Below are 25667 nucleotides of genomic sequence, written 5' to 3' on the forward strand. Positions count from 1 at the left end.
GCATTTTTTCTTTTCATATAAAATTTGCTTTCATACAATGTATAAACTGATCATTTATGTACTCCAACTGAGATTAATTCTGGAGGTTTTTAAACGATTAGACAACTTTTTGTTCAAAATCATATGAAGACCCTGCTTTGGACAGGGGACTGAACTAGAAGACCTTGAAGTTCCTTTCCAACCCTATGATTCAATTGGCACTGACATGTGAAAAACAAATTAAGTTTTATGTAATAAAGTATTTGGCATAAAATACACACATCATCTTTTTAAATTATTGAAGAGCAGAATACTATATAATCAGTTAATGCAGCATTAGCATATTGGCTAGGGCTTTCAGCACTGGGCAGACGTACAGTTCCTATGTTCACATTTGACGTATACAGAAGATAGCTTTTTGTAAAAAAAAAAATGACCTAATAGAATCTTTATATAGCTAAGCAGTTCTTGGTCTTACTAGTGCCTAAACAGGATACCATTTCAAAAACCTGTGTACTTGCTTTTTGTGCAATCTTGGAATAAAGGTTGAACATAAATATAACAAAAATGTTTTTAAATAGACTATGTAAAATAAAAGAGAGACCCTTTCAAAGTCTAACTATTTATCTTGGTTAAATCAAGACAATCACAGATAATGATTTTTCCCAAATCTTTGGCTGTATTGCAATGGTTGTTTCAATTTGTAGTATCCAGCTAAACATTTCCTATTATGGGTTAACAATATATTTTTACCAATACGTGTATTTTAACAGTATTTATCCAACATAACAAAATAAACTGCAATTTGTCATATTTTTTACAAAACATTTTATAAATATTTTTACAAAATGTATACAAAGCAATTTCAAGTGAGACATACTATACAAATGAAAGTTTTTAAGCAAATGAAGTTCATATTACATTGACAAAAAGTGACACATCCTCTTTCAGTAAAGTCAGTCTGTAAGGCCTCCCAAATCTAACAGATCAGTTATGCTGACCTTGTTGAATCAGATTTTTTATAGTTGCCAGCTAAAAATGTTTTAACTTTAGACAATGTGGAAAGACATCAGGTAGTCAAGAGACCAAATCTACAAAGCAGGTAAGCACAAATAAATGGCCTTCACTGGATTTAGGATCATGGGCTGCATAACAAATTCACACTTTGTTTCTTTACAATGAACAAAAATATTTTTACTGCATTACCATTTAAAATATTCAGAACTCTAAAACCAAGTTCAGTTTAATAAATAAATACATTAGCTATCCCAGGTTAATTCAGCTGAACTTCGTTCAGTGGGTTCCCAGCACAAAATCCTGGGATAAATATAGGTATGATTTAATCCACATTGATGAAGTGCATTTCAGATGTCTTGGCTAAGACGTTATCTAAAATTAAACTCTCACCTAAGATTCAAAACATATACACTTTATTTTGGTATTTAGGTTCAGAATATTCTGTACATACAATGGGAACTTTACACTAGCAGGTAAAATCAAAATAAGAAGTTGTACAAATGTGAACATTTTTTTTTACATTTCCAATCAGATACTACTTAAACCAATTTATGTGACTGGTGCAATATACACCCTGCTTTCCAAATTACCTCATTATGGTTACAGTTCAATTATGTTTCCTTCACAAAACCTTGAGGGAAAAGCACCTTCTATTCTCTTTATGTTACTTAAAAGAAACAAATAATTGAAGCCATCCTCGCAAAAAATAAATTTGTGAAAATGCCAAGCCACCAATTATAGTTATTTAAATTATGGTTGCCATGAAGTGTACAAAATCCTAAGCCTGTGACTTTAAAATCCACACACTTTTTTTTTTAAAGGAGGCAATAAAATTAAACATTTTTCTATTCCTATTATATGTGGATGGTACATTAACTGTTACTCTTTTGCTGAATTAAATGATATTATTAATCCATGGCAACGTGATCACAATACAAGAATGGTAGTGTGTTTTCTGTGTTGAATAATATAACAGAATTCAGTTTTGCTGAATTATTTGGAATAAAGAAAGGAAAATGTGACTCTAAACATTCTGGCAATCTGACAGACAACCAGTTCATCATTGCTATGTAGCAAAACTACATGGAGCTTTACAACTGAATGAAGATCTCCATCAGATCAGCATCAGAGAGTCCTCAATAAATTTTAAATATTTCTGTAAAGAGAAGCTGCAGACAAAGCGTCTTATAAATCACAGTTCTCTGTCCTTTTGAGCGGGCATAATTGTATGCAACAGCATTAAAGAAAGTTTGTAGATTTTTTTTCTTTAAACCTGGCAACCTAGAAGGAAAAATTTAAATAAAGAAATTTACATTATCAATATGATCACCAGCCAAATGCAAACCATGCGTGAGGTTCCTTTGTCTCTAGATGATGAGATATATGCTTTTACATGTAATTTTGTTAATGGATAGAAATTTAACTTTGGTTTGTATGTGTTTTGGTAATACGACCACTGCTGCAAATGGATTAACATTCTGAACAATTAGAAGCAGAAACAACCAAAATAACACTGTCCTTTAACTTGTTCAGATTAAGCCTAGTACTCCTTAAACTATAAACATCTACTATAACAACACAATTTTTAAGTAAAAATGCTTGTCATACTTTGTTTAGAAAAACATAATACAATTTCAGAAATATTTAGTTGATTATATCCAATTATAAAATACAAAAGCTTTTGCTGAAGAATCAATGTGTCAATCAAAAAGGTGTTTTGGGGTATATGTGTATGTTATGTGCATGACTACTTTGTAGCCTCTTTTTATATTTCCTATCTACTAGCTTTTATAAACTTTATGTTTATTGTTCCATACCAAATTAACTTAAACTCTACAATGTTATTCCTCTGAATTATATTGGTTTCTGCTTATGGAGCAGTTGAATAGCACTTGAAGTATAAAACTCTGTAAATTCTGCTTATAATTTCTGTTTACATTTTTTTCTCCATTTCTTGTAAATCTGACAAAGACATTTCTGCAAAGGTAAACTGTAAAAATTTTAACTAGAGATTTAAATTCTGACAGGATATAGAGAGCATTTTAAATTTTTCTTATTAAATATTGATGGTATTTACACCTCTTAGTAGACTGTGATTGTCAATACCAGTATACTACATTATGTACGGTTTAGTAAATTAATGTTTCATTAAGCTGCAACATCAAAACTGTTTATACGAGCAATGTAATCCGGTGGTTAGAGTGTAACACTTAGCCACAGATCATGATAAAAGATGTTGGGAATTTTCTGTTCCATATTTTATTAACCACAGTTTTGTCATGTTGCCAACTCTGGATTATACAACCCTAATTGTAACTATTGGAAAGCCAAAAATTGTAAATCATGGTTCATGAATCTAGTTACTCATTATAGCTTCAACCTCAGGCAACACATTAAACTATAGTTTAAAATAGAAACAAAAGCTTCTGATCTTACCAGTTGAGTTGGAAGAAGAGAGGGAAGGGAAAGACTCACTGAGAATCATTCTTGAAATGGTAAAGAACATGGTTGAGAATTACATTCAATCACAGCCAACGAATAGGCCTTACCAAACAGTTTTCTCTTAAGGTTTTATATTACTGGATACCTCACTGTAACCACAATGAGTATTGCTCTCAAACAAAGAACAGAACCTACTTTAGAAAGTACACATCAGTGGTATCTTTCACATTTGTTTCTAAGGAAGATTTGTCCACAGTACTGTAACTATTAACACTCTAAGATACTATTTACAGCAGCTTCCAAAAGAGAGTCAGTTTCTACAATGCTTTCATTGTGGTCTGGAATAAACTTCTCCAGGCAGTTTTCCTGCGGAGCAGTAAGTGAACAGTTAGGATACTCTAGCGAGCCACTAGCAGCTGCCTCACTTTGTGGCTGCCTTTCAGTCTTTTTCAATTCTACTATATTTTTGAATGTACTTTCTAAACTCTTATTGGCAAGCAAATCCTTTTGGGGTTTTCCAGAAACTTTCCAGTTGTCTGGTGGCAAATCCACATTCTTTGGAGAACTCCGAGGAGTTTTATCTTGGAGGGAATGATTATATGCTGTTTCTGAATGAGAATCAACTGTATTCCAACAAGTTTTATTATGCGTACCACGATCTGCATTTGATAAGAGTTTATATGAATGAGCTTTAGAAGCTAAAGAATTTTCATTCAACTTGTCAAGACCTTTAAGAGCAATTTTTTGTTCAGAAGAAGCCATATGTTGGCTTTCGGGAGAGCAGCTTTCAGAAGAGCATTTCTCAAATGTTAAAGCTTTTGCAAGATCTGCTTTTTTAACAGAAATGTTTTCTTGTGGTGGACTCACAATATTGTTAGGCACTACATGAAGTTTGTTGCACATTAAAGACTCTGCTGTGCTTGACTTGTCTCTCATTTGGGTATTAGCAGTCTGGTTTTGAAAAGTTAAAGATTTGCTAGTTTGATGATCACTTTCGTGAAGCTGTGTGTCATCATCACTCTTGTCATATTGTGTGGATGAGCAACAAAAGTCTGCCAGAAAACCATCTGAAAATCGGAAGAAAAGTATTTTAAGACTACAGTGTTGTACAATAGCAAGACATAAGGAATATTCTTTAATATTTCAGACCTGGGATACTGAAATTTTGCCCAAAGTAGAATTTTGGGACCAACGTCTTTTTTTTTTTATCATGGATCTGTAGGACACAAATACTACAGTAAGCCCCATTTACATTAAGCCACAACTAAGACATAAAAAATAAGTGATCTGCTAAATAAATAAAACATACAGTGAACTATTGTACATATTAAAGTATGGTTTTAGGTTTCAGATTGTAGCTTAAGCTGGTTAGTTCAGTGTTCAGTGTGAATCACAATGAAAAGTGTTGTAATAAAATATCCTTTAAAAAGAAGTCAAAGTGGGAAGAAAGGACCTACGAAATCCATTTGGTCTAGTGGTTAAGGCACCAGATTATAAACTGGAGACTCTGCCCTCTAGTCCTATTTTAGCCATGGAAGCCAACTGGATGCTCGGGCCAATGACTCTTTCTCAATCCAACTCATCTCACAAGGTGGTTGTTGTGGGGATAATAGGAGAGGAAGATGCATTGGATATGTTTGCTGTCTTGAGTTACTTATAAAAATAATAAAGGTGGGATACAAATAAATAAATAATATTAAGTTAAAATTACCTGACCTATTAATTATTGCTGGACTTATTAACTGTTACTTCACTGAAAACTGACAAATGCCTTCTGTACCTATATATATATATATATATATTTTATAAAATAAACTAATATTTAAGAATTTCAAAATATTCAAATTTTGTGTTGAAATTTGTTCTCAATTGCCTTCATTAATTATTTTAGCTTACAACATTTCTATTCAAAATTAGAATATTTTTCTAAATATAGAAGTAAGAAATATACTTGCACACATAGTTCCTTTTAAAACAAATCACATCATATTTTACAAGCGAAAGTGATTTAAATATTGGCCCTTGGCAAAACAAATTTATGAATACATGAATACAGGTGTATCAAAATCACACACTGTATCTGTATCTTTCCAACAAACATATTGTTTGGCGAAGTGAAGAATAGACAAACAAGTGGTGCCAGCGGGAAGAATTAAGATTAATAGCACAACAACATAGGCTACTGCATTACACTGTTATTTATTTATTAGTATGAATAAGGATGAAGTATGTTTCTTAAAAACCACATATCCATCAAGAATTATGAGACTATGTTGCATTCAATTGGCAAATGAAACAAAATGAAAAAGCAGTGAAATAAACAAAAGAAGTCTCATGTCTAGGAGGAGTCTTAGTTTCTTACCAGGATCAACTATTGCAAGACGTTTATCCCGGGACAGAGATTGTCTTTCTTCCTGGTTAAACATCCTGTCAATCATTACCATTTCTGCTGAAGGATTTATTCTCTGGAAAAGAAAACAAACAAAATCAGCTCCCATGTTACAAACAAAAATATGCTCCTGTTTTCTGGCCAATTGTTGAAATTATATGGGAACCATATTAATATCATATCAAACCACAATACAAAATAATACAACACAATACAATACATAAAAATAGAACTCTGTCCGTTGGGATCCAGAAGAGCCTTCTCTGTTGCAGTGCCTGCTCTTTGGAACATCTTATCCTAAGGCAAGATCTTCCCCCACCTTCCTATCCTTCCACAAGAGCCTAGACTTTGCTCTGTTGAATGGCCTGGGTGCAAATAGGATATAGTTCAATGCTGGAGGTGGCTGCTGGATTTATGGCAGATTCCCCCTCTCCCTGGTTCTTTGCTCTCTACCCATCCATCTTTCTTTTCTGGTTGTATTTCTCATTATGGTCTCTTTCATTGTTTATTTTATTGTTCTATTACTTAGCTTCTGTTCATTCATTTCATTTCTTCCTCTTCATTATTGTAAATCGTCTAGAGTAGACCCGTGGCGAGACAGTTGGCATATAAATCTAACAAATAAATAGCATAACAATTCCAGTGACTGCTGCACTCAATGCTGCTCCAGTGGTCACAGGATTGCCTTTCAGATACTTGGCAACTGGCTCGCATTTACAATGCGTCCCACTGTCAGTTTCCAGCAAAATGGATTTTCTTAACAGCCACATGATTAACTTAACAATCATGTGTGTTCTTTAACCACCATGGTGATTTTGCTTTACGACCATCATAAAAATGGTCATAAAATCATGTAGTGATCCACTTAACAACTGCAACCAAAGGAGGGAGCAAGGAATGTGGCAATGGTCAAACAGGATGTGCAAAATGTGGGTGTGGAAAGCAGCAAAGACAGAAAGAGTTCAGAAGGGCTGGGGATGATGCACGGGTAGGGGAGGCTTCCCTGCCAGATTACCCCCATTGACTTTCCAGGGAAGTCACCATAGAAGGTTGCAAATGGGAATCATGTGATTGAGTAAGGTTGCTGCTGTTTGTAGGGTGAACCGGTTGACAAGTTTCCTGACTGCGATAGCATGATTGCAGGAGTCTGCAGAGTGCTGAATTCCAAGGATTATTCATAATCACCATTCATTCAACATCACTGTAACTTTGAACAGTTGCTAAATAAATGGCTCTAGGTCAACTCTAACTGTAGTTTGACATGGGTGACTGTAGCAAATGAGGAGTATGTTATAGAACTAAGAATTTGTAGTAACCTTTGTAGTAACCTCAATTAAAAACTGGGTCGACATGTTAGCTACTTACAAATGAAAGATACTTTGAAGCTATCTTATATCTTGGAAATGAATCAATTTTGCTTCCCTCTACCTATTACATTCACATGCCAGTATTAAACAATGTTAATGTAACATTAATTAATGTTACAACTAGTTTGGCCTGAAAAAAACATATATAATTATTTTTCATTGATCTTACCATTGCATCTTCCAAAAGAAGACATCTGTATTTATTTAGCATTGACTGTGTTCTTTTCAGAAGATGTGTTGCTGCAGATTCAAATTCATTATCCACTGAAAAGGCATTAAAATACATTTAGATAGTAATTTTTAAACAATAAAATATTTATAATAAACCTTTTCCATTTTCCATTATATGTATAACATATAACTTATAAGCCCCCCTCCCCCCATACATACACATACCTTTTTCAAAATAGTAAAACGGGAAACATACCTTTCCTTAAATCCTCTTCAGTTGGCAGTGATCCTTGGCACACATGATATGAAAGAAGTCTCTGGACTGCATCCCTTAAAGATCTGAACTGACTTTTGTCAGGGGTTACAGCCTGTGCCTGATCTTTCTGTAATTGCTGTAGAATGCTAGTAGAAAGAAGACAACCATCAGCTATTTTACGATGACATCTGGAACAATTTTGCAAAATTTGTGAACGGCAAAAAATTTTAAAAGCTAAAATGTATATTGAAAGGAATAACTTACAAGGCTCCTTTGGTTAATTGTTTAGCAGCAGGTCTCTTTTGTCCTATTATCTGACCATCCACCTAGGTCCAAAATACATTTCTGTTACATTAGGATAATCTTTTATTAAAAAAAACTACAATTTTTGTATATTTAAAAATGTTATTAAAAAATCTACTGAACCACTTTCTATAAACTGCATTAATATGAATTTGAACTTTTTGTGTCATATATGAAAATAAATGGTTTATATGTTATTGAAGATAATAATTACAATTTTAGACACATTTGCCTTTGAAATTTTTCAAAAATAATCATCCTTATCAATAGGATATGCCTGTATAATCAAGCGTAAAACCAGAGTGTACTTTCTATAGTGTGATCCAAGGATTAATAAAGTATTTAAAATTTATAATGGCAACTGCCACCAAATATCTAAATTATTATTTAGTTTCATACAATTTCTCTATTTTCAAATGCACTATCAAAGATTTCCTCATGTCTTAGTTTTCAAGATTATTGAATTCAAGCAAATGAATTCAAGCAAATATGCTAATGCAGTGTTCCATGTCACAATATTTTATTATTCCTGTAAGCAAGATTATGCCAATAAACAACCTCTTTCATTTTTTATAAAAACAGAGCAAGTTCTGTTGATAAACAAATAAACGGTAAGCTGTTGAAAATAGACAGGATTATGTATTATGTATTACAGTATTATTTAGCTTCATATAATATTGATTGAGATATAGTGATAAGAGATTTACAAATGTACTATTACAGATTTTTTTCACAAATCTCCCTTCTCAAAATTATTTTTGGTGGCAAAACGAGAAATTACTTACAGAAGAAAAGGTGATCTTTTTTTACCCTACCTGCATATTTGTTTGAGCAAGCAATGACCCTGCTGTTTTTTCTTGGTGTGGTAACACTGTTCCTATAGGTTGCTGTATGATTTTGGTTCCAGAATCTTGTCCTGTAAATATATTCACTGTGAAGATTCTTTATATTACACAAAGCAAACATATTTGAATCTTCTACCTAAATATACATCACTGAAAGATATTAAATAAATTGTCACTAGGAGTGTTTTTATATAACTTTTCTAGACTAGAGGCCCCCAAACTTTGTGGCTTGGCAGTCCAGCACAGGATGAGGAGATGGTTTGGTGTGAGTGGCAGGTGAATACACATGTGCGCACAGCTCCATTTGTGGTTATGCGGCCTGGTTCCAGAAGTGGGCTGTGGTTTAGGGGTTAGCGACTATAGACTAGACTATAAAATACAAATAGTCCTTGACTCATGACCACAACTAAGCCCAGAATTTTGGTTGTAACTTGTTGCCTTCTCTCTCCTCCCAACATTCTCAAGAAGATTGACCTCTCTTGCCCTGCCCTACCCCTCCAGGAAATCTGCTGTAGGCTAGAATGCCTCAGCCATCTAAACTCAGTGGTGCATGAAAATTGTCATGGGTTAGAAGGCAATAGCCAGCTAGAAGTTGCTACAGGCCAGGCCTCAGCCCTACTAGGATTAGCAGCATGAAGAAACCTGCCTCAAACTGGATCCCCCAGCCTGCTAGGCCCAGTGGCACACAGACCTCATGCCTTCCCAATACCACTCCCAAGAAATCTAGCTTTCTTCCTCCCCTCCCCACGTCTTTTCTGTGCCCTGGAAGGCCTTCTGACTGACCTTCTGCTTCCGGCCAGTCTTGAGGAAGAATGCCTTTGGTTAGCTTTCTAACTGAACCTTGCAATGGCTGACTATGATTTTCAACAACTGCAGGAAAAACAAAAAGTAAATGGACTCAGGCATGATAGTACAGGCCTCTTGAGAGTGATGAGGGTAGGAAGGAGAAGCCAGGCCTCTCAGGAATAGTGGGGAAGGGGGAGGGAAGAGGCCTATGCATGGCTGAGCCAAAACTTTCCAGATGTGGTAGGGTACAAAAAAAAGTCAGGCCGCTCTGGAGTGGCGGGAATAAACAGAAAAGACTCATGTGCTTCTGGGCTTGGCTGGCTGACACCTGCGCATGGCAGGTTTCTGTACAACGGTGGGCACCAGGCTCCTAAGACTTACCCCACCCTCTGAGGCAGTCCTCCATGACCTACATTCTAAATTTGGTTTTAAGTCAAGGAGTACCTGTACAATAGTTATAATTCTATATATAGTTATTTAATGTAGACCTATTATATATAATTATATCTAAAAAGACCTATTATATATTATGTATAATACATATGCATGTGTGTTCATTTATAGTACACTTCTATAGCTATCGTATTTTTAACTTTCTATATTTTGTATGCCATTCCATATTTCATTGTATTTATCCATACAAAATGTATATCTATATGCAATAATTTGCAATAAGAAGCAAGCAATTCATTGAATAAATGGGACCATAGATTTATCCTTCAAATCTTGCAATATGAATCTCTTTTCCTTCAAAACCAGGAGCAGATTACAATTGTCTTGGGAAGCTTATAATAAGGAATGGACAAAACATTCCATGCATAGAACAACCAATTTGGGATGGTCCATCCCCAGAACAAAGTACATCATTCATTTCTGGATGTGAACCCCTAACATGGAGACTGACTTTCACTTGAAATATTTTACCAATAAAGGATAATATTTGTAGTTCAGGGTTGAAATGAGGGGTCCTTGGTGCTCTCTTAGCTTTTCTCAGTTCTAAATCAAATCCTTTGTATACTTAATAGCAGCAAGTTCTATGTTCACATATATATCATCAAATAGCTGGTATTTTTTAAAACATTGCCATATGTTAATAAAGTCACTGAATCACTGATATTAGCCAAAAAAACTTGACAAATGCACTTTTAGATTTTAATTTTACTAACTCTTTATATCTTGTCTATGTATATCAATAGTATAGATACTAATATCTACTTACAACCCAAATTTTTCAACTAATACTTAAGATCACATTAGAATGAAATCATTCATTCATGAGAGATTAGAAAGAAATTAAAATCTAATAAACTAGATTACCTAAAAGATTTGTTGGCTGTGGTTGTCTCAAGTTGTCCTGTGATTTTGATGATGCAACTGAAGATGCCAGGTTGGTTGCTTTTTTTTGAATCTGCAAAGATACAAGACAGACATGTCACACATATAATTTAAGAAAACAGATATTTAAAAAGAAATAATCCACATAAAAATATATAAGCAGCTGAGTTCCACATCATTTACCCACAGTTTTAACCTGTTATTGGTTGAATCACAATAGCTTCATTTAAGACATCATACTAAACCATAAACCAGGAACACCTAACGTATCTCTCATAGTGGAAGATGTATATCCAATAATGCAGTGACATCACTGGGGATGGGAGTGGGGTAAGGTAAAAATGCTGTCAGACTTTTTTGGAAGGGCTTCAAATTATTATGTGTGATCAATTCTTTGAGTGCTAGACTTCCTATACTATTTCTGATGTAATTAGAATTAAGGCTATTGATTCTGGTATTAACTGAAGACAGGCTCACCTTCATTCATAGAGTTGAACTTCAACTAATTATATTCAATTTACATCCTAAATCTTTATAATTGAATTGGAGCAAAGTATGGATAAAGTCCTTATTTCTCATCTATCATTTTTATATAAATGCTTTATTCATTCTCCGTATACAAATTACTACAACATTTAATTGTTAGCTTTAGTAGTTAGTTCAGATATCACAAAGTTTATGACTAAACTGTTAGTTAACATGATGAAAGTAAATCACAGTAAGCCTGGAATTATCCACTCTCCTCTATGCCTCTTTATCGAGTATGTGAGAGTAAATTGGAAATATCCATTTAAATTCCATTTTTAACATAAAATATCATTATGTTGAAATCCCAAACTGTGGTTAATCTTGCCTTTGATTAATGAAAATAAAGAAATTCATACACTGCAATTAATTTAAAACAGAAGTGAGAAGTTCACTGAATTCTGACATTCACTGTAGTTAATTATCTCATGAAGCTCATCAAATATAGTTTTAAATGAAAACACATCTAAGCCAGTAATAAAACTTATTTCTATGAAACCAAGTTTTAATCAAAATAATAATTTCATGTAAATGGGGGGGGGGAGAAGAAAGTTGATATTATCACGTCAATAAAACAGCAAAGTTGTTTCAAAATACTACTTAATGTTTTAGAAGCACAGGCTGCATGATCATACCAAATCCTGCATCATTAAAGAAACTAAATTTATGGAATATTTTTGATCTTATGAATCATACCTGTCCAAAAGAAAATGGTGGCTGGGTTACTGATGTGTGACTAAAACTGCTGATAGGTTTTGAAGAAGAAACTGGAAGTCGATGTGATACACTGACTGACAACTGAGTTCTATTTTGCTGTGTAAGTTGATCTCCAGCAAAGCTTCCACTTGAAGCTACAGACTGAGCCGATGAGCCAATGTTTGAATGTACTGTAGCAGAGGAACTCACAACAGTAAAACGATTACTTGAAGATATATTTGAACCAGTTGCCTGTACAGGAGACGCTGCTGAAAATCCTGTTCTGCCTTGGGAAAGGTTTCCTTGGTTTGGAGATAAATGTAATACAGCGGAAGAGGATTGTTGCAGTGGAACCTGACCACCAACAATTTGAGAAGTTCCATGGTTGACTAGAACTTGGTTTCCAGAAGGAGAAAATGTCTGACCAGAAACTAACTGTACAGCATTCTGATTATTCAGCATTTGTCCTGAATATGTTTGGTTATTTCTGAGCATATTCGTAGAATTTCTATTTAACATAACATGCTCAGTGGATACTTGACTGGAAACAAGTTGTGAAGACTGATTCTGAAGCAGCTGTCCATTTACAGTCTGGACATGATGAACTGGACTGGGATTTACAGAGAGACTTGTGGGTATAAGAAACTGATTCTGAGACGCATGAGGTTGTCCCATTGGAGAATGGATAACAATGCTACCACTGGCATTACTTACTGTTTGGGGAGTAACTGGTTTTCTTGAATTTTGTTGACTAACAATATTAACAGACATATGTGGACCAACTACTGAATTCTGAGGGGAATTTGATGAAGCAAAGGGAATCCCTTGTTGTACATGATGCTGCTGTATTCCTAAGCTATTTACATTGTAAGTGGCTTGCTGTCCCATCTGAATTGGTTTGGGTTGAATATTGATGGGAATTTTGTTAGAATTTGGAGCAAGACCCCTCTGTATAATGATGTTGTGTACAGGCAACGATGCCTGAAAATTTGTACTATTAAATGGAACAGTTACAGGTTGTGCTACTGGGCTTGAATTTGAATTGCCAAACAATGAGTTCCCATTAGGAGTTTGTCTATGAACCAAAAGTCCACTACTCATGTTTGCAGGTGCTTGTTGTCCGCCACCCTTCAATATAATATGAGATCCTTCAAGATTATTTATGGCCATCATAGAAGGTTGATTACTAAATGAACCAATTAGTTGTATTTGTCCAGAATTACCAATCTGACTGTTTGACAAATGCTGACTGGGAACACTGATCCCCACATGTTGCATAAAGCCATGTTGCACACCAACTGTATTGCTTGTAAAAGATGCTCCAACTGGTGGCTGTACTACTTGAGTAACTCCAATAGGTTGCAGCGTTTGACCTGAGTAATTAGAAACATTAGAAGCCTGAGTAAAAGATGCTGATGAGGAAGGATGAAGCTGTGTTTGTGCAAACTGTTGATTGGAACCTATGTTGGCATCCAAATAAGCCTCTTCTGCCAAAGTCTGCTCAGTAATATTAGCTTCTTGCAAAGATTTCTGGAGGATATCAAAAGGCTGATCTTCACTAAGATCAGGCAATGGAGATGATTCAAGTTCATCATCAAGAAACTGAAGGGTACTTGGCAACTGTAGTCCATCATTAGACCCTTCTCCAAGCTGACCACCAACACCTTTGATTGATGACTTAGGATCAGAGCTCTGAAAGGAAAAAATATATAATTAAATTTCTTCAATCTTTTTTTTTAAAGTCAAATGTAGAGCATAGTTCACTATAATTATTTTCCTTTTCTCAGTTTATTATTAGAACAATAATATTACTGTTGTGCAACACTGTAATATAATTCTAACATTTTTTTAACAAGCATTGTTGGTACATAGTCATTTAAATCCCACAGAGGTCCTGCGAAGGATTAATTAAAAATAGCCTGAGAGCTCTGAATCCACAAACAATTCTATGGCCAAATCCAACAAGTCTGCTTTTAATTACCCCACTTCACAACAGGATAAAGATACTGGTATGCAAAATGTATAAATTGATGACAAGAGCATAATGTAAACGAGCGGAACACTCTCTTCTTAACCACTCTATTCGATCATTTGAATGTTGCAGCACATTTACTACAGTTTGTAGTTATTTAAGGGACTGGCAGCAAGTTATCTACTATATATCTCATTAAAAAGCTACAGCTGTTTACGTTTTATATTTTTCTTTAGAGAAAAATATAACAAAGACACTCTAATAATGTTGAAACTTTATCTAATTGCAAATCTATCATGACATGAAATATTGGGCTTTGTCATGTTATGAAATCACACTTTGGATCTGAAGGAAAGAACTACTCCAGAGTACGTACAGGAATTTTATGGCAACTCCTTAAAGCAGCTTGGTCTTCTCCAAGGACCACTCAGCTGCCCTCTGTAACTGCAGCATAAGCTCTGGAAAATATATGTTTTGTTTAGGTGCTATGTAGGTGTCTAAATGGAGACTGAAATACCCTTGAACTGTAAAGACCTGTACAGTCCTGCTATACACCATCTCAACTTGTACTATTTAGCTAGCATGTCCAGAAAGTAGGTCATCGCAATCTTTATTTTTTGTTAGAATCTACTATGTCTCAATTGCAAACTAGAAGTAACAAAGTAAAAAAAACCAATGTATTATGAGTTCAACTGACTACAAATCCTGCTATAACAGATCAGGGTATATTAAGAGGTAATTCTGGGTTACTTGTATCTGTCTCATAATTCTTTCTAATAGAGAGAGAGGAAGTAGTAGAAATTTTAGTTACACCTTTACCACTTTTCTTGATAAAATTTTCTTGTACTGTGACTTGCTCTAACTAGATACCCACTCGGGTTTCTGAATTCCAACAATTTGCATATGTGGGCGAATAGAATTCACAAGACTAAATACTTTGGGGAAGGAATAGCTTCCCATTGCAATTCATTTCAGGTGTATAAATATTGTGAAATCAAAATCTGGGAGAATAATTATTCATTAATATCACTAATAAAAATAGTAAATATATGGACAACATAGATATTAAGAGCCATGGTGGCACCGTGGTTATAATGCAGTACTGCGGGCTACTTCTGCCAGCTGTCTGTAATTTGGCAGTTTGAATCTCACCAGGCTCAACGATGACTCAGCCTTCCATCCTTCCAAGGTTGGTAAAATGAGGACCCAAATTGTTGGGGGCTATATGCTGACTCTGTAAACCGCCTAGAGATCTGTAAAGCACTGTGAAGCTGTATATAAATCCAACTGCTACTGCTATTTGATCTTATAAGATAATCAGTTACTATTTTTATTCCATTCAATTACATATAATATAAACAATGCAAATAGTCTATAGAATCTACAATAACATTGTATATTTTTTCTTTATACTTACGCTGGTATTGGCAAAAATGGAATTTGAGTTGGCTGCAGAATATCCTATGTTACTCAAGTCTTCACTATTCTGTGAGAACACAAATAAATAATCATAAACTAAGAGCAATACATTTGGAATACAACTTTCTTTGTTATTTAATAAGAGTTTGGCCCTTAAGTGCTAAAATTCAACATTAAATTTTTCCTCCCACTACCTTTTCATCAACAATTGTGCTTATTCTTTCCAACTTCAGGAAACTATTGTAGCCTCAGAAAGATTCAAAGAGAGTTCTCTGCCACATAAACTTGAAAAGTGCTAAAATGTAACTACCTCCTTTACATTTCCACTCATAAGGCACATAAGATTTCTTTTAAATGAAAAGAAAAAAAAATGCAGGACTGCAACCCCACATTTCTAGTTTGCTGTGATAAACTTTGCACGTCACAGAATTTGCTTTGATTCTGCAGGCATACTTCTAACAACTCTGAACAATTGTTAACAAAATTAAATGTACAATAAGAGAACACAAATAACTTACAGATTTACTACCCCCTCCGTGTAGAAAGTAATTCAGTGCCTGTGGATCTCTAAAAGATATATAAAGAAAAGTTAAGATGGACCATTTTAAACATTAAAGCATTTAAAACATAAAAGTTGCTAAAATTTCAACTGTTTCAGTAGATAGCAGCACATGGTATTTTTCCTGTAGACTTGGAAGGCTAGCAGATTTGGCCCAGGTTAGCATTTGGCTGGTAACTACCAAGGAATAGCAGGAATATAGGCTAAACTGGGAAATTAAATAACATCCCAGAAAGTTGCAATGGAAAAAAAAGCTTTCATATTGTTACCCACTCCCCCCCCAAAATGTATGGTTGTGACTTTGTAACCATCCAGAGATGAAGTTGACCTGAGGACATATTTATATTTAATATATAAATTGGCTTATAAACAGAAACTATTTGTTTATCTTTTTCTTTCTGAGCATCTAAACTATATTTATCTTTTTCATCTCTTGGTTTATTTTGATATATTCTTCAGCCAAGCGAATTTTTATAGAGTATTTGTATAAATAATACAGCAAATTATAATCAGTAGTAAAAATTAGTTTTATCTTATATGGTAAAAATTTTCAAGTCAATTTTTCAGATAAATATATTTCGTTGGTTGTAGTCTTCTATAGATGAAATATGCTACAGCAAAAAGGTTACAACCTCAAACCAGTAACCAAATTCAGGTGACCATCTATTGCAGGGGTGACAATGCATCATGCAGACCACACCCACCCCAGCTCCACAAAGGGGGGAAATGTCACATGACAGCAATGGAGTTTGACACCCGTGATCTATTGCCTGTTCGATGTTCAGAAAGATAGATTCACTAAGTGGCTGTTATTTAAACTCACATACAAAGAATTTGAGAAGATTCTGAACATATTATTTATTTCCTTGCATTCTTTTTTCTGATCCATGGAATTCTGCATGAGGTGTATGAAGCTTCCCCAACAATCGTCTATCCAACATCTGCATAATTTTACTACTGTATTATCATATTTTAAGTCATGCCTTGGGATTAAGAGAACTTAGATTTCATTTTTGCTTTTTATCTTTAAAATAGATGAAAATAAAAAAATATGGGGTGCAAATATGTAAATATATATGTGAAAATATTTTCCAATATGACAATGACTTTTCTTAAATAATATTAAATTAGGAGGAGGAAGGGCTTGTTCTACATACATTCTGGGTTTTTTTATACTCTGAGAACAGAAACAAATGAATGGGTAACAATATAAACAGATGCAGATTTTGCTGATAAAAATCATAGAAGCCTATAAAAATTAGCCTGAAAAATTGGTTGTTACTTGAGAGATGAATTTTTATGTTTAATGTCTAAATAGGGCTTGCTTCATTCTACTTCCCCATGCTGTCAGTTACCCTATTTCCTTCTCTTATCTCCACTCAGTTTTGTTCCCTGACCTTTCTACTGCAACTATTTTAGACTTTTACTTTTTTTTTCTCCTGGAAGAAAGGTCAATTTGTGCATATCAGGGTGGTCTGTGAGTTTATTCCTGCCTTTTTTGAGATTTCTGAAAGTTATTCATAAAAAAATGCATGTGTGCATATATAACTATGTTGTACGTACATCTTTATGAGGGTGGAAGGAATCTTCAGGATTGATTTCAACTGAAGTTGGCAAACCTAGGTTCAACAGACAGCATAGGATGCTTACCTCTGTGTATTTTCTTTTTCTACTTTTCTTTTGGTGGATGTGTTTGATCTTAAACTTAGGGTTATCTTTTATGGAAATTGAGTAATTTTGATTTAATATGTTTTATGTATGTATTATTGATGATAAGACTATAAAAATAAACTGATACAAATTTTATTTCTTGTGTGTGTGTGTGTGTGTGTGTGTGTGTGTGTAGCAGAGGTAACTGCTTTGCAGAAAGAATACTGGTCTCATAATAAACTGAGTTCTTTTCATCAGTTCTGCTTCTGCAGCTTAATGTGTATCTAAAAAACTATTTTAAAAATTCATTTGGAACAGTGAAGAATGGCAAGAAAGCTGCAGGAAATAAAGGGAAAAATCAATTTTCCCTACTTCTTTTTGAAAATTTTAAATCCAGATTCCTGGGGAAAAATTGTTTATTTATTATTGTGAAACAAAATTATGCTTCAGAGGATAGTTTTAATTGGTTGCTTATCAAACAAGCTTTTCTTTTAAAATGAATTTTGAATTTTTTTCAAGCACAGGTATCTAAAATAAAATCTTACCCAATAAGATCAAAGAGACAGGACTCATCATCATCATCATCCATGACAACTAAGAAGAAAATAAAGTATTCATATTGTATCATAAAACACACTTGAAATTATCTTTTTATGAAAGACTGCTTTATGTAAGAAATTACACAATATATTTACCATGTAAATGCTTTTACCATGCTAATTTACTGTACTAGGTGAACATGTAGTAGGCTACATCCAGTACTATATGGAAGCTAATTTTCCTTATTATGAGTTACTCTTGCCCTCCTCCACGCACAACTCTGAAGAACTATTTAGATCTGTTCCAAAAATCCTCCCAATCCTTCAGATATTTGAGGTGTATTGATGGATGCAATGGGTTAGCATTAGGATACATGCTTACTTCTAGCACTAATGTATATCTGTAATCTAAGTTAGGTATATGTGTTCTATTTCTGGACCGCAGTCTAAAAAAAATGAAGTCTGATCCATATGAGACCAGAATCCCAATTTGTATTGGTACTATATTGCAGTTTTTCTTCCCCAAAATATTGTCATGGAAAATTGTCAACTTATAATGTGGCTGCCATCCCCAAAATATTTATTATTTGTCAGGATTGTCTTGTATGGAGCCAGCGTGGACCTAAATTGAATGTTCCACACATCAAGTTTTTTGTGTGTCCCATTTGTTTGTTTAGCCTGTGAATGGTTTGTTTTTACTGCATTTTAGCTAGTTCACAACTTTATACTGTTAACTGATTTTTGTCACACACAATATTATAAATAATGCAGTGCTGGGTATGTGTAAGTTTCCTGCTTTACAAGATGTTTGTACTATTTGGTGCATCAGTTAGATGGCTCACAACAAATAATTCCCAAATCTGAGTGTACTTGCCCATTCTATTCTTCTAACTCAAGAGATTTGCCAAATTCAGATATATATTGCATTATTTCCTAACATATTTTACTATTTCATCCAAATGAATTAACAGTACTTTCCGCTGATTCAAGCTCATTGTGCCATAGTATGTCCATGACTGATCCTAAATCACCTGAAGTGCATCCAGATGTTTTGTTTAGAGAATTCTACAACTGTCTTCTAATTGTACACTCCACATTTTGAAACATGCTTTCCATCTTCCAGTCAAGAATCTTACAACTTCAGTGTTGATCACTGTTGTTATTTTTTTCTCATGAAATCTTTCCAATAGTTGGGAATTATGAGTATGATCCAGAGCCTCTGAAAAGCAGAGTGTGACAAGGTGGAACATCAACATGTGGTTCACAGACTATGATTTTCAAAAATATCCACTGTGAAGTTGAAACCTTATATTTCCAATTCTCTTTATGTGCTTGAAGATATTGTGATAAATTATGAAAGCTATAAGCCAATTTTATTAATAAGACATTTCCTCCTCATATCTCCTGTACTGACTTTATTACCTAAAGTGCTCTTAAAGACACAGGTAGGCCAACAAAGATATCTAATCTACCTTTCTGCACAGGTGCTCAGCTATTTCCTGTGCCTGGATCTTCTAACAATTAGGATTTTATTCTGGAATATAATGGAATATATAACAGATAAATTATTTAATGAAAAACTACATCTCAGTTTTAATTGGTCTTGTTTTTCTGCCTTTACCTTTTCAAGGGAATGTAAACTGCTGCAAAAGAACATGGTGTAACTGACATTTATCACAAAACACAACTTGTTCCTTCTGTCCTATCTATCTGTATGTTTTTATTTATCCCACCTTTTTTTCATATACAACTCAATGTGGCAAGTATACCACTACTCCTTCCTTCCTTCTACTTTCCTCTCAACAGCCCTGAGCTGGGCTAAGAGAAAGTAACTAAAGCAGGATCGGAACTCGGTTTCTAGGTTTCTAGCCAGCATCTTAACCACTACACCAAACTGGCTCTCTTTCTTCTTTCCTCAAATTTATTTTATCTCTGTGGGTTTTTTATACAACCTTTAGGGAAGTTTAATATGATCAAGTGTATATATATTTTCACATTTTATTTGAAACCATGAAATGATTTAACATACTGTATTCAGCCAATTTTTATTAAAAGAAACTGGTTTTAAAAAAACATAGCTTAGATGAATTCAACCTTTTCCTAGACAATAATTCCACACATCTTCTATATACATGTTAATTATTCCTTGAAATAAAGAATGTTACTATATTCTATGTTACTTAAAGCAGTTTCAAATTGTTTGATATTATTTTGATAAAATTATATTAATCAAGGGACACTGCATTAGATTCAGAATCCCCCAATAGATTACTGCAAGGGTCTTCATTAAGATTTGTGGACTTCCAACTCCCAGAATTCCTGAGCTAACATGACTGGAGGAGGAATTCTTGGAGTTGAAGTCCACAAGTCTTAAAGTTATCAAGTTTGAAGTCCCCTAGGCTTACTGCATAGTAGTATTTCAAGGATAAATTAGCATTATAATTACAAATACTTTGTCCTCAATTTTTCTCCCCCTAGTTATGAAGAATATGTATAAATTTTATTAATATGTATATTTTCAACCATTGGTTTAAATGTAAAATAATCAAACATTACTCATTTCTTACTTAAATAGATGGGAGAAGACATGAACACAAATGACACAGTGTCTATGGAGTAAGAATGTGTGATTGCAGAACCTCTGTTTATAATCAGTCCTACTTCATATTAAATGTGCTTATATGTTTTGGTAATTTCCACTGGAAGGCAGGAAATTGGAAACATATTGTTTTCTCTAGCACATTAGTTTTACTCCTGATAATTTATTTGTGAGAAGTTGTAAAGTTATTCACTAGCTTGCATTTACGGTTCTGGTCTCGCTAACAATGTGGCAGATGTGTCTATAACTTCTCTAGATTGTGAGTTTATAAAGCTAGATGATATCATTGGCCTTATGATGTTTCCCAGTATATTGCTACAACATTTGCCCAGCTCATATACTAGAACAGGGACATATAGAAAGTAAGTTGAACAGAATGGCTAACAGTTAACAACTGCCATATTATTCTTTAGATTCATAATAAAAAAAAAATCATCTGCACATGCTCATTTATCAATTATCTACAAATATATACACTGAATCTTTCATAACATCCTTTTTGCTTTGTAACAAAGTAAAACAAATGTGATCATTTATCAGTGATAAATTCTAGTTAAAAAGTGAGTTTTTTTCTGTTGTGCTATTATTCTAATAAAGCTAGACCTTCTCAATAAATTAATAAACTAAGAACTTTCTTCAAGTTTTCTATTTATCAAAATGAAATAAAAGATTGTGAATGTATCTAAACTGTGAATACCACCTGTGCTACAAATGAATTATAACCATGATTGAGAATAAGGGTGTATGTTAATTTTACATGCATTTGAATAGGAAGCAGCACTCCTAAGATTGGCAGGAAAAAATAAGCACCATCTCATAAAAGCTATGTAAATTAGTTTTAGCAGACTGGGCCGCTCATTAAATGGACAAGATTTATAAAGGTTATAAATTGGTATTCTCATTAGTTGCAAATTCCCATAATTTCTTTCCATCTGTATTTTACATATGTACAGCTTTTTTTAAGTCTTAGAAAACAAACAATTCTAGTTGAAAGTATGGTTTGCTTTTAGATTCAAGGTCCTTTCTAGCACCATGAGGAAACATTAATAATGTCATTCTTTGAACATAAATACTGTGCCCTGGGACTTCTATGTGGTAAGATCTGCTGCTGGAAAAATATCATAAATATATCCAGAAGCTCATCTTTTCAGTTTGAAAAATATGCATGCTGCATAAATCTAGGCCTAACAAAACATAATTAACTAAAATGTGCATAAGCCAGATAAGAATTCCCGATGAAAACACAATTTTTCAATGTCTCCTTTCAAAGCTAGTTTCTTTGATGCCAAATTACTTGCCAAATAAGAAATCCTCTTCTTCCATGAGACTTAATGAAGTCAGACATTTTATTGAATTTACAATTTACTAAACTGCTATAAAATATTTTAAATGGGGGGAGGATTATACAGAAAAATGTACATTTATTCCTTGAAGGAAAATTGAAATATTAAACAATATATCTGAATTGCTTTTTTATTTAAACTTTTCCTTGGTTTCTGGATATATTTAAACCGGATATCTAAACCAATGTGTTAGATAAACCCCTTATAAACAATTGCCTAGGTGCAATGGTAACTGCACTATCCAGTTTAGATTGCCAAAAAGCAATGAAAGATGTACCCTAACGATAAACACTAACACTTAGAACTTTGTTGAAAAACTACTACTTTTTATTTATTGCATCAGTTATTTATTAGGAAACATAATAAACCAAAACCAAATCCAAATCGTATTTCTTCCATTGAGGATATATGAATGGCTGTACAAAAAGATGAAATTAACTTTACTGTCACATTATAAACTTATCAAGGCAATTATTTCCTAATATTAATCGTTTCTTAAATTTATTCAAAAGGTTTTAGTTCTGAAAAATTAGATCAAAGGAAGACGTAATAGTAGGAAATTATTCAAAAATGCAACATATCTACTACTACTGTTTGCCCCATTTTGTTTCCTGTGAAATATCTAAAAAAACCAAAGTTATATTAAAATCTGCCACTACTTCAATTAAGTATTCTGAGATTACAGAATGTAAGAGTACTTGAGTTTTAAATAAACATTTTACTTCTTTATCAAGTGTTCAAAAATAGAAATGTAATGGCAGTGGAAGGTAGGAAAAAGTGTGGTCAAGTTTTATTATGTTCCCTTTCTAGATTTTCTGGAATAGGACCTCACTGACACATGTAAAATTGTGTTATTGCAAAAATGAATTTGAAAGGCCATCCAATTGCCCAAGGTCCTCCATTTTTAATCCACAGATCACACACTGCTTTTTAATTACTTGCATCACATAGATGTTTTCCTCTATTGAATCTATGTGATTTATACGTTCGAGGCTAGACTATTTCAAGGATTTATATCCCAATCTGGTGGGGAACACAAAATGGTAATTTCTATAAAAGGAGTTCACAACAATTAACAGTGATAATCGTTGCCATTTGTCCCCATAACCACTAGTATTCTTCATAAGAAGGTAGGTTATAAATGAAAATAAAGACGTAAGAACTTTTTAAAACGAATGCTAATTGTTCTATAGAACAAGAAACTGGGCTTGTAATTATTGTTAAAAGCAATAAATTACGTGGCACCATCAACCTTCGTACGATTTCTCCTTCAAATGAGTCGCAGTAAAAGATATTTCACCCCTTTGGAAACCATTTCATAAAGGTGAAGAAGGTCCCCGTTTCCATTTTTGCTCTAGTTTGAGAGAGGGAAAGCAACTCCACGAAATAGATGAAGACGACGCCCCAGCCGAAGGAGAAAGCCTCGTATTAAAAGCATTTCAAAATGGCGGCCGCAGGGAGCGAAAGAGAAGAAACTGCGCCACAAATCCTGGCCGATGGCCAGGCAGCGCCATCTTCCCTTGTTTCTGACCCTCCAGCCGGCAAGGCACGAGACCGGCACGGAGAAAATAGGATTCTTGTGAGGAAAAATTGGCTCCGTCGACTGAGCTTTGGAAATGCATGTTCAATTCGGAAATTCTCCGAGATTAGACAATTTAGGAAGGATGAAATTAAGCCCGACAAAACACAAAGGCCTGAGTTTCCTTCTCAGCAAAAATCGACCATTTCTGCAAACCTACTGTACTTGCATTCCCTATTAAGAGTATTGCCCACTCCTCAACCCCAAAAAAAAACGCACCCAAAATGATCCATCGGGTTTTCAATCCATTCTTTATAAATTTCTCTCCACCCCCTCCCGTTCTTTAACCAAAACCAACTCACGATCATTTTTTGGAAAATTAATCCCATGCCAGATACAGTCTTCAAAAGGCAAAAACGAAAGCATTGTTACAGATGTAGAATATTTATTATACTTGCAGATTAAAAAAAACATAAATAACAACAGAAATGGATTTTAAATCCTACCGACCCAGAATTATATACACCGAAACAAATCATTTCCATTCCTTGAAACAAGGACGCAAAGGCAAGAAATTGGTGGAGACTGGAGACAAAAAAATAATAAGGAACGAAATTAAGAAGAAGAAAAAAGAATCCCCGTCAAAAAGCGCAACCCATGCTAGAAAGGCGGTGAAAATTAATACGAGATGGGAAGAAATGATCGCTGAAAACAAATCCAACCGGGGAGGCAAAAGAAAAGAAAAATCCTCGGCAGCTTCCCGCCCAGGAGCGAGAAGACGGAGCGTCTCCATTTTCCTGAGGAGGAGGAAGAAAGTGTTCCACAGACCAGAGAGCTTTAGAGAAAAGCAAAGAAACGAGGGGGGAAAAAAAGAGGGAGGAGATTTGAAAAGATTATTTTTCTTTCTCCCTCTCCCTCTCACACACACATACACACTTGATTCCCCTCTTCCTCACAGACACACACCCTCAGTCACACTCGCAGACACACACACACACACACACACTTTCTCTCCCTCTCTCGACGGCCAAGGGGGTGGCCAGGAGAGGGGAAAAAAAGCCCAAACAAAACAATAACTAATTTTAAACCGGCTCAATCAGTGAGTCATTAAAAGAGGGGCTTTTCTTCCTCCTCTCCTCTACATTTGCATGGCCTCCGAGAGAGGGGCAGCCCCCCCACCATCCTCTCCCGCCGCCCACCTTGCAGCTATCAGCCTAGCCCTGAAACCTTATCTGTCCTCTCTCTCTCCCCCTCTCTCTCCTCGCTCTCTCTCTCTCTCTCTCTCCCCTCCTTGTTTGCCTCTCCCCCTTTAAGAATCACATTTTGGAGGTGCCCTCAGTAGCCACCACCACAGCCTCTTCCTGCAAAAGAAATAAATATTTCATTTCCATGTGAATTAACATCTGCCCACCAAGCACCACCCGCGCAAAATCGCCCTCCTCCTCCTTTCCTCTCCTCCTCCTCTTCTTTTCTCTTCTCCTTCTTCTTCCTCCCTATGTCCCCTCTCTCTCTCTCCTCTCCTCTCCTCTCTCTCTCCAGATATATATTTATATACCTAGCCCCAGAGCCAATAGCTCTCTGGGCTGAAACCTAATATCCTGGTTTTGGCAACTCCTGGTTGTTAATTTGCTCCTCTTTCTTTTCTGTCTGTCTGGAGATAGATTTTCCCCCCTCTCTTCCCTCCCCGAAGGAAGGGAGGAAGGAGGTTGTGTGTTTTTTTTTTCCTTGAAATTTTTATCACAAAATTATAATACACTCAAAGGGAAACTCACCGTCATGAAAAAGCAGTGCCTTGTCAACGGGGTTTCTTCGCCATCACATCAGGGGCTGGCAGTGTAAGAGAGAGCGAGAGAGCGAGAAAGGGAGGGGGGGAGAGAGGGAGCGAGCGAGCGAGCGAGCAAGGAAGAGAGAGCGAGGATAGCGAGAACCCAGTGCGGGAGTTCCAGCTACAAGGCG

General features: G+C 34.8%; 1 protein-coding gene across 5 annotated transcripts; it reads right to left on the minus strand.

The window, feature by feature from the left end:
• Window positions 1–635: 635 nt before the first annotated feature.
• Window positions 636–25634, minus strand: BICRAL (BICRA like chromatin remodeling complex associated protein). Of its 5 annotated transcripts, XM_087932801.1 has the most exons (13): window positions 23438–25413; window positions 19282–19469; window positions 18257–18305; window positions 16021–16069; window positions 15501–15569; window positions 12112–13803; window positions 10873–10963; window positions 8740–8840; window positions 7886–7947; window positions 7622–7767; window positions 7364–7458; window positions 5801–5903; window positions 636–4505 (listed from the first exon to the last, which is right to left on the minus strand). In XM_087932801.1, exons 3-13 carry the CDS (start codon window positions 18298–18300, stop codon window positions 3706–3708), a joined length of 3252 nt encoding a protein of 1083 aa, XP_087788927.1. In that variant the 5' UTR covers window positions 18301–18305; window positions 19282–19469; window positions 23438–25413; the 3' UTR covers window positions 636–3705. The 5 variants fall into 5 exon arrangements, with proteins under 5 accessions (XP_087788927.1, XP_026551610.1, XP_087788944.1 ...); XM_026695825.2 differs by lacking the exons at window positions 19282–19469; window positions 23438–25413 and adding an exon at window positions 25484–25634; XM_087932818.1 differs by lacking the exon at window positions 19282–19469 and having other exon boundaries at window positions 24222–25413.
• Window positions 25635–25667: the final 33 nt, after the last annotated feature.

Source organism: Pseudonaja textilis, chromosome 1 (assembly GCF_049901715.1).
Source record: "Pseudonaja textilis isolate UNSWEBS1 chromosome 1, rPseTex1.2, whole genome shotgun sequence".
Lineage (NCBI taxonomy): Eukaryota > Metazoa > Chordata > Lepidosauria > Squamata > Elapidae > Pseudonaja > Pseudonaja textilis.